The sequence below is a fragment of the Lingula anatina genome, chromosome 1 (genome assembly GCF_051362555.1).
Source record: "Lingula anatina isolate TDL-2025a chromosome 1, LinAna3.0, whole genome shotgun sequence".
NCBI classification, from domain to species: domain Eukaryota; kingdom Metazoa; phylum Brachiopoda; class Lingulata; order Lingulida; family Lingulidae; genus Lingula; species Lingula anatina.
The window spans coordinates 35327834-35338129 of record NC_141767.1 but is presented as its reverse complement, the minus strand read 5'-3'; the positions used below and the strand labels follow the sequence as shown (position 1 = coordinate 35338129).

General features: G+C 31.8%; 2 protein-coding genes across 2 annotated transcripts in view; one reads left to right on the top strand and one right to left on the bottom strand.

Annotated features, from left to right (window-relative positions):
- Nucleotides 1–4906: 4906 nt before the first annotated feature.
- Nucleotides 4907–8216, bottom strand: LOC106157873 (spermatogenesis-associated serine-rich protein 1). The gene is made up of 7 exons (XM_013533660.2): nt 7969–8216; nt 7553–7703; nt 7193–7305; nt 6433–6582; nt 6093–6216; nt 5805–5873; nt 4907–5503 (listed from the first exon to the last, which is right to left on the bottom strand). Exons 1-7 carry the CDS (start codon nt 8009–8011, stop codon nt 5374–5376), a joined length of 780 nt encoding a protein of 259 aa, XP_013389114.2. The 5' UTR covers nt 8012–8216; the 3' UTR covers nt 4907–5373.
- Nucleotides 8217–8284: 68 nt separating this feature from the next.
- LOC106157871 (DNA polymerase zeta catalytic subunit-like) overlaps nt 8285–10296 on the top strand; it is a 38698-nt gene continuing 36686 nt past the window's right edge. The window contains exon 1 of the mRNA XM_087002615.1: nt 8285–8441. The gene's annotated coding sequence lies outside the window, so the exon portion shown is untranslated. The remainder of the gene's footprint in view (nt 8442–10296) is intronic.

The window sequence follows — 10296 nt, the reverse complement described above, 5'->3', positions numbered from 1 at the left end:
ATGATTTTTATGAAAGATTTTTGATATAATGCTTCTTATTCAGGTACATACGAAAGATTAATAAAACAAAAGACTATCTTTTGAAAAATTAGAACGGTTGCTCCCTAAAGTCCGTACATATTTCAAGGTGGCAGGAAAATCAAGACAAGCCTTTTCAAAGTCGGGTTTTCCCAATCCGAATTTTGCAGGAATATGTTAAAAATTAAAATATTTTAAGCATTTAGCTCAGGCGTAGAATGGTGATGATTTATTGAGCACTTTTCCAAAATATTGGTGAAGTGTAAAATATTTATAAAAATATTAACTTAATTAAGTAAGATATTATTCTCAAAAATATAATAATAATAATAATAATAATAATAATAATAATAATAATAATAATAATAATAATAATAATAATAACAGCAATAATAATAATAATTATAATAATAATAATAATAATAATAGATTAGGTTAACAAATAAAAACAAAAACTATATCAATAATAATAATATTAATAATAAAACCCAATCAATGAATTTTCGTAATTTGACATCATGGTTAATACTTTTTTGAAAGTTCACCTAAATCCGCCACTGTTCAGATACGAAAAAATATCATGGTATTAAGTTTTCATAATGCAATCATCCTGTATGATGGCATGCAAAGACAAGATAATTTATTTTATTTTTTAAATTCTAAAAATAAATGCTCTACGAGGTATTTAAGCAATTTGGTACAGGTGGGGGACTATGCATGGTTCCGTGATGAATGAGTATTAAAATTGTTTTTCCGAGTGCGAGATGGAAGACGGCACCCTGAGTTTTAGATAAAACGTACTGGAAACTCTACTGAACAGCCGACTCCACTATATCAGCACGTCTCTGTCGTTTATGGTGTCAGTAAACGACATTGCCTGATACACTACGCTGACTACGGTGCGGTTCCAGCATTTTCTGTATATAGATTGTGAAAACAGAGACGTACGTGGGAAGGTTTTTTTTTTTTTTCTTTTTTTTTTTGGGGGGGGGGGGGGTTGTAAAAGTGTTAGAATTTTCCATTCCCCCACCACTATATCAGTAAAATTTAAATAGACCTAAATGAGTTCCACATACAGAACAAATGAAATACTGTCATGAAGTGAAGGCTTTTAACAGCCATCCCCCTCCCCCTCCCCCCCAAAAACTATATACATGTACATAAATTCTCTAAGCCTGCTGCTACTCTAAAACGCAGAGTGGAGTACAGATACTTCGAGGTCTCTCAATTCGCCACGTGACCATGAAAAGTAAGTGTAGTCTTTGTACGGTCGTCCAACACATATCATATTTTAGCCAAATGGTCTAACTAGGCGGGCTAGTGCTCACACCCTATATATAGGCTCTCCACTTCGTTCACCCCCTACCGTACGAAAGCTGTCGACCATACCTAGAGTGCAGAAGAGCTATGGCAGCTGCACTTTTAGAATACTGTTACATGAAACTACATGCACCCGCAAGTAAGAACGAATTTTTATACAAAATCCCTAATACCCATAGTTAACGTTGTTGTTGGAACTCGTGGTAATTAATTTGTTAGGTTTTGGTGAAGTTAAATCTTTGTGTTTCAAGAAATATACTTTGATATTAAAAATGAAAGTTTGACTTGATTTTTTAGCCCACTTTGATTTCAGTTACATTACTTTGTCATTTAATAATCAAGCAGTTCTTTGATTGATTTAAAGAAATGACTTTTTTGATTGATGTATCATCATTAATTTTGGTCAAACCATCATTTATGTACTGTCACATTGATATTAAAAATATTTCTTTAAAATTTGCCAATTTGTTTAATATGTCATTCATTTTCATTTCAAGTTATTAATTGCTTTCAGTTACTTTGATTTAGATGATGCACTTTTTAATTGAAGTGATTGCTTTGTTTGATATTTTAATTGATTTTCTTTTTCATTTTATTTATTTTTTTTTTTTCAGTGATTTACTTGTTTAGCCCCAATATGTCTGTAAGTATTGCCCATTGCAATTATTTTTGTTGGCTTTTGATGTAATGTCACTTAAGTGGTTTAAGTGATTTGATGTCAAACTTTGATATAGATTTTGTAAATTTTACTTTTAAGAAACTGATTTAATGCCTCCCTGTGATTTTAGTTACATCTCTTTGATTTTGTTATGTCAATTTAAATTGATTTAATTGATTTCTTTGGCCCCACTTTCATTTTAAGTAATGCCCTTGTTATTCTAAATAACATGTTGGTCCACTTTAAATAATGTCACTTTAATTTGTCTTTTTAAATTCTAATGTTTGGCATTTTTTCCCACTTTATGTCCATCTAAATGTTAGTTATAATTCTCTAAATGTAAGTGATATCAATTTGAATGCAATTGATTAATTTGTTTTGACTTCAGTTTAAGTTATGCCATTTGAATGAAATAATATTAATATAATTAATTTGTTCAATTTTGATTTAAGTAGTTATTTTAAAATGAAATTTGTTTGTTGTCTCTTTTTGATTAATTAAAATGTTTTTTTTTAAAGAAATAAATTTGATTTCCCACCTTGATATTAGTAATTTCATTTTGACTTTCAGTTATTAAATAATTGGCCCACTTTGTGAAATATTGTTGGATGTTCAAGCATTAATGTTTTTTGACCCTGCATGGTTTTTATACAATTTCATTTTTAATTGATTGTTTTGATGCATTGCCATTTAGAATTAAAAGTTTTGATACACATTTGTTTAAGTAATGTCACATTGATTTAAAATATGATTCTAACTAATTGATATGATTGGCACAAATTTAAATAATATCACTTTGAATTTGATATCATTTTGAAATCAAGTAATTGGTTTTTCTGGTCCTATATGAACTTTGGTTTTAGTTGTCATTTTGATTTCATGATTGCATTCAAGCAATGTCAGTTTGAATTTCAGAAATTGATTATTATTTTTTTTCTTTTGGGTTAATAATGTCACTTTGAATAAATGTAGTATTTGTTGTTGTCCTTTGATTTAAGTTATGCTACTTTAAAGTTAAATAATGTAATAAATAATGTAATTTGAATAATTCATTTTGCCACACTTTGATTTTCATAAATGTCACTTGAATTGAAGTAATTTAATTATTTTGATTAAGTATTGCCACTTTGAATGTTAGTAATTTATTTGTTGGTGCACTACGATTTGCTACCACTATAGGTCAATAGATGTTACTCTGAAGTTAAATTGTCATTCTAATTTAAGTAATTCGCTTCTTTGATTTTAAGTGAAGTTTTGTTACTTTTTAATTGAACTATTATCATATTGAATTCCAGTTAGTAAATTATTTGACCCACTTAAATTATAATGTTTATAATGTAATTTTTAATTTTTTGTATTCCACAAGTAATGCCACAAGTTCTTCTTTTTCCTCTTTCTCTTTCTGTTTTTTTTTTCTTGCCTGCACAAGGGGTTCTTGTTAAATGGACACACACACACATTCCATACTAATTTTAAAATAAAAATTTGTTTCTGTTAGACTCTTCTGATTGTATTCTGTGCGTGTGCGTGTGTGTGTGTATGTGTGTTTTAACAGTAGAATAAAAGTAGATTGTTGAAATTATGCTCCTTTCAGATGGAGATCAAGTTCTTTAATGTGTCTAACACATTATGCATCTTTCACTTTCAAAAAAATCCATGTTGATTTGTTTTATTTGCTCAAGGAAGTCATTTTCTTGTGACAGATGTAAATTTGATCATAGATATAATTTAATTGTAATTTTTAATGATAGTTTGATTTAATTATTTACATCTCTCCTTTTTCATTTGTTATATTTTGTTCCCAGTACGATTTTCCTTCATTTTTTCAATTTAAAAAGTATTGATGTTTAATGGTTATTTAAGAAATTCTACATGTAGTGATTTTTTTAGATATATTATTAAAATAACCAGTTATTTACTCTCTCTCTCTCTCCTCGCACACACACACACACACACACACACACACACACACACACACACTTGATTTTTGTATCTTTATTTTTGAGTTGTAACATTGTTTTGATTGATGTTCAGAAAATTGTATAGATATTTCTCCTTGCAGATAAAGATTGTGATTGATTTATGTACATGACTTTTATTATTCTAAAACTTTTCTATTAAATAAGACCAAAATAAGACTTTTGAAACTATTTGTTTTAGATCTGGGTTTATTTTATCATATCTCATAATCAAAAGATGTTTGAAATTGTAAAGCTGTTTTATTGTCAATAATAATCATACAACACCTGTCCAAGCATGCGCATTCATGATTTGCAAGGGAGAGATGAGCTTTCTCTCTCTCTCTCTTTCTCTTAGCACATTTTTGGTTTGTTGAAATGAACTGAACTTTGTAAAACTAAATTGAAAGTGTCAAGATATTTTTGTCATCGTACCATGACTGAAGTAATTATATAACATAAGCAATTAACATTCATGTGCATGTGTGGCAATTTTGGTGTAGTCAGTTTATGCAGTGATAGTTAAACAGGAAAGACATTTTGTTAACCCTCTGTGTTTTGCCTTTATCACGTAGCACTTGCTCTTAAAAAATTGAAAATTATTTATTTTAAAGATAAAATAATAAAAAATTTTAAAAAATGAAAAATCTTTGAACAATGTCCTTGCCTTCATTCATGCACTTTATAAATGAAAAAAATTCCAAGCTTACATTAGTAAAATTACTGAATGTATGCTATATTGGCAACTTATTGACATGTTGCAGAGGGTAGAAACTCAAAAAGAAAAGTTAATGAATAATACTAAGTTTGGGTCATGTTTTTAAATGGTTAAAGGATTGAAATGCAACTAAAAAAGGAAACGTGAGAATTCCTCAAATGGAGCACTCTTAAGCAATTGAAATCCTATTCAACAATTTAATTAATCAAAATGAAAAGAGACAAATATGAATGCTCTAAGAGAATAAAAAATATTTTATTGCACTTGTACCGTATATAAGAAATATAATTAAGTGTATGAAAATGATCAATTCTATATCACAATCTGTTAGAACGTCCAATAAGTGGTCATTTTGTGTTCACACAAATTTTTCTTAATTGAATGCCATTTGTAAGTTCATTCATGCTCCATTTTCTCTTCCTTGTCTGTATACATGTACATGCTGGACAGACAAACCGGTACAACCAATCTGATGAAAACTAGTCCATGAAAATCCTCTTTCAACAGACCAGTCTATACCAGACTGTTTGAGGCCAATGAGCTTTTTCTCAGAACTCCAGTAAAGCCTTCTCCTCGACCTGATTATGTTAACTTGGTGGATAGAATGAGATTCAGGCACCATGGAACCCCCTTTTTCTGGCTTGGGGGGTTAATCTAGAAGCTTGTGCTTACACCTTCTGAACTTTCAGTCAACTTCTGCTTCATTTGTCCTTATCCTGCTGGGGAAGAGTTTGTGCCAAAGGAGTAGCAGGTTTCCAAGTTTCTAATTCCTTTACCACATTAACTTCTTCTTCGTGCTTTCTTTTTCTTTCTTTTGTTACAAAATTTTCACTAAAAAGAAGTGAAGATATAGTACAGAATTTTTTCTATATTTCTCTTACAAATTTGGAACAAAGTATGTAAATTTTGACTAAAACATGAAACAATTACTTTTCATATTACTAAATATATTGTGCACACTGACATAATTGTTATATTTTTCAATTTCTTTAACTGTAAATCATTATCAATAAATTAATTTCCCATATTTAAATTTTTCAAATCCTGTAAAGTACCCCTACCCCCCTTTACAAAGGCAAACAAAGAAAATTAATAAATTAGTAAAATTGACAACACTGAAACCAGTCATTACCTTGGCTCTGTAGGGAGATCTTGTAGTGGTACAAATGTGTCTGGTTTTGGTCTGTCTTGCATGGCACCCCTAGGAGTAAAAAAATTAGGATTTTAATTATCTTCAACAAGTACAGAATGTGTCAGTACTACTTTTTAATTTTTGTCATAGGTGACTAAATTGACACTGCAAACTTTTCAATATGTACTGTGATTTATATGTACATGCATAAAATAATACAGACAAAAATTTGCCATACCGTAAACATTGCAAATAGATAAGTAAACCATTTGAACAAGATAATCTTACCCAAAATTCACTATTGGTCTTGTGGACCCAAACTTATGAAAATTATATGAATACTCTGGAGCTTGATACTGTTTGTCCCCTAGCGATGCACAAGCAATGCCATTTCTTTGGTCAATGTCACATACTGCAAATAAAAAAAGCAAGAATAAATGAGAAATTTGATTAACGTGTAACTGATAAAAAATTCAATCACTTTTGTGTTGCTAGTTACAAACCAAATATGTATTTCTCTTTTTATAGTTTTATTTTAAAAAAACACAGTAAGAGAAAATGTTGAAAACTGTCAGAAAATGCTTCAATTCCAATGGTTGGAAAAACTATTTTTTTTCTTGATACTTACACTTTCTACCTTTGCCATACAACATAAGGTGGGAAATCTCATTGGTTGTTTCAGCAGATCTAAAGTGGAGACCGTTCCATTTGCTTCTTTTGCCTATGTGATATCCCTCTGGATACTGACTCCATTCTTTCTCTGTGCAACTAAATTTCCCTGTGAATAAAAATAAATTTTCTCAAAATTAACAGTAATAATAAACAGCTTTTTATCTGGTGAAAAGGGTTTTCATTATCTGAAATGTTTAAAATCATTTCTGAAGACAAAATGTGTTTTAACCTATGAGGTATAACATTAAATCGCCCTTTATTCAAATGGCTTTGATCAATGAATCGGTCTTGTCATCACGTATGACAGAGAGCAAAACCATGCTCTTACCTTTAGCTGCTATTACTATGATTTAGACATCTTATCTGATACTTAGATATATGTACAGTTTACAGTTAACTACAGCTTGATATCAGTTTAAGAAAAAATTAACCATACCATACAAATTTCCTTTTGTTAAGACTACATTCAATGTAGGCACCCTGAGCTTCAGAGATAACTTGACACTAACCTCTTCACTATTAGCCTATCTTCATCGTGTCAAGTTACTTGACACGATGAAGATAGGCTATAGTGAAGAGGTTAGTGTCAAGTTATCTCTGAAGCTCAGGGTGAATGTAGGTAACTTCCTTTATGATCATAAACATCAAATAAATATACTTTTCTTTCTTTTTATATTAAGAGAATATCTTTCATGTAATAGCAATCAATTGTATACCTGGAAAGTATCTAAGTCTTGGAAAACTGTCAGGCCATAATTCTATTGGTATTCCTTCCTCATTTCTAGGTGACGGAATATATCTTAACTGTGATTTCCAGTCTGGACCAGCTCTATAAAAAGAAAATATATATTACTTCCATTTTAAAGGGTAGTAGGCTATCAGCACAAAATGTTTGTGGACTGAATGTTTACTGAACACTGAAATAGTATTATGTCTAGCGTGATTTACCGTTTCATTTTAATTCACCCATTAATTGTTTGATTCTAATCATTGGGATATTCACAAAGAAATTAAAATTTTTAAAACTTAAATGTTTTACTGGATAAAGCATATACATATTTGAATGTCATACTCACTCAGAATATCTAGGTGTGATATTTTCATTATGAGGTCTCCAGTCTGGTTGCTCACCATACCCATGTGGGATATACACACGGCCTGTAGGTTTATAATGAGGAAGCGGCCCTCTCCGGTTGTGAATGTCTGGAAAATGCCTCTTTTCAAGTTCTGCAAACAAAATAGCAGAATATAATGGATAAAAAGTAACTTGACATAATCACGTTGCTGCTGATTGTACTACAGCCACTAGACCCGTACATCTACCATTGGACATTGGCAATGTTATATTATAAACGATAGATCTATGTCAAGACTTCTTGTAAGTGTAGATCTATGAGAATTTTAAGTTTTTCAACATGCAAAAGCCTCCAAAACAAAATTGTCACATTAGAAAAGTTGACAGATTTTCGCTTAATACAAAGGCCAATCTTACCTTGTATCCCAGACTTTCCAATTTCTGTTGTAAGATGCAACATTATGAGTAAATGTCTCAAATATCTAAATTAACTTCTATTTGGAATAGCTTCCTGTCTCTAGGTCATGTGATCAAACTTTTTGTTGCCACTGGGGCATGTGTCACGTGGCAAGATGCACTTATCAAAATATATATTCGTATATCAGCTTTCATTTGATTCCTTTCTGTCAAGATAAACGTGTGTGTGAGTCGAATTTATATGGAGTAAGAAGCTATCAACCACGCAGTTTTTAACATCAAATTTGCTTTACAGCAGACTGTGAGCCAGGTGGCAGCACTGATGTCAATTGGCCAATCAAATGAAAGAAGAGTTTGTACACATTTCCAGGAAGAAACCTTAGGTCAGGTGTATTATTTCGTCTTTTTAGAGATGAAGTAGTTTGCAATGTTGCCGGTTAGTTTGCACTGAAGAGCAAGAGCATCATTTTCTGGTGAGTGTGCTTAAAGACAATCTAACCAACCTGTGTCGCTAATAATGTACTTAACATAAACGTAATTTTGGATCTACTTACGTGTTGCTTCACGACTCCACGGAAGATGTCCAACACGGCGTCAGATTATCCTGTTTGTTTACTGAGCGGTAATGCTACCAGCAGGGCACAGTTAGATAAGATTAAGATTGGCCTTGGTCACGGATTTGCATTTCAGAGGTGGTAAGCGTGGCTAGTATGGTGCATCCGAAGCCCTCCATTGGACTAACTGGGTGATTCACTTGTCATTGATCAATTGTGTTTAGGCAGACCTGTACGTAGCACGAAAATGCATGGGTTAGCATTTTCAATTTCTTATTGTTTTTAAACATGAGATTTAAATATTTTATGAAAAAGTTTGCAAACTGCCTACAAAAAGCAGCGAACAATCTAGGGGTTGTATCCCATTTTACCTCCCTGGTAATTTAAATATCTTTTTCTGTTAATATATATAGCTGATTTCCATGCTTGCCCCCTTTCCTCTGGCAATATTTTTTTTTTTTTTTTTTTTTTGTTGACCCCATATTATTTTTGGTAATTCTTCACCCTGACAAGAGGAACAGCCCTCTATTCAGACATGTTTTAGATTAAACCTTGACGCAATTCCCTAGTGCAATTTTCGCACAATGAGGGCAGATGGAGCTGGGTAAACAGCTTTTGTAACATCACTAGAATAGAACAGATTATCCACATCTTTCATGCGTTAGCACAACAGTACAGATCAGTGACATTATATAGGAATGCTAACATATGAATTTTCATGCTAGCAGACCTGCAGCCACATTCCCTCACTGTAATGATGCATGCCAGCTCACTGTGCCCATACCATGATTAGACATGTCGATAAACATTGTTTTTCATAGTCTGTGCATTTTTGATGCATCGTTGGATAGATATGCTGGTAGTATATAAAGTGATTATTATGCAAAAGTTTGATTGGAAATATGCAATCCCCCTTCTCAAATGAATTTATTAAATATATATTTTCTAAGAGTGCACAATGCTTCATTTACTGTTGATCTTATGGGAAAGCTAACAATTCAAATTAGTTCAATCCATGTTTTTATTTAATGTAGATTGCATAGTTTTTCATTTACTGTTGATTGTATGGGAGAGCCAACAATTAAAACTAGTTCAGCATGTTTTGATATAATGCAGATTTTCCATCTCCAGAAGATGTAGTATATGGACACGAATTTTGTTGCTTCTGATGCATGTTTTCATGATCTTTCTGAAAGTAAAATAGCAGATCATATTTATAAATGAAATATGAAACAGTATGTGTTTTGTAAAAGATCATCAAGCAATGGTAAAAGTTGGAAAAAATGAAGAAGTGAGGAATGCAGATTGTATCAAGTACTGAGGTAGTTGTCTGTGATGGTACTGCTGTCTGTATAGAAATAGCCAGTGGCAGAGAGGAGTGAAAGGATCACCCTTTGATGTTGGTAAGTCTTTGACAATGGTTACATTTAAACTGGCTGGTTGGGTACATTTGAACCTTTTTTATTTTTTTGTTGTGGGCTGTCTGCTAAATTATATTTGTAGTGCATCATCATCTTAAACAGCTATTGCATTTAAAGTGTACTGAAATGGCAAATTAGGGACACGGGTTGCTGCAAATGGTGAAAATATGTTGGTAACGTCTACAAAATTGTAGGTACTAGTAGCCTGAGCAGATCATTGGCAGACAGTAACTGGTAGCCCCACAAGGCGGCTAGTCTACATACCCTTGTCTAGCGGGCTACTGCTTATGTCGAGCTCTGTTAGATGTTGGGGTTTTTAGCAAAATTGATACAATTTTTTTGCAATAATGGTT

Coding starts and splice junctions, on each gene's coding strand:
- LOC106157873 (XM_013533660.2), bottom strand. CDS start 8,011: ATGTTGCATCTTACAACAGAAATTGGAAAGTCTGGGATACAAG. Junction 6,583..7,192: donor AAGACTTAGATACTTTCCAG/GTATACAATTGA, acceptor TTTTATTCACAG/GGAAATTTAGTTGCACAGAG. Junction 6,217..6,432: donor GTATGGCAAAGGTAGAAAGT/GTAAGTATCAAG, acceptor TTTTATTTGCAG/TATGTGACATTGACCAAAGA.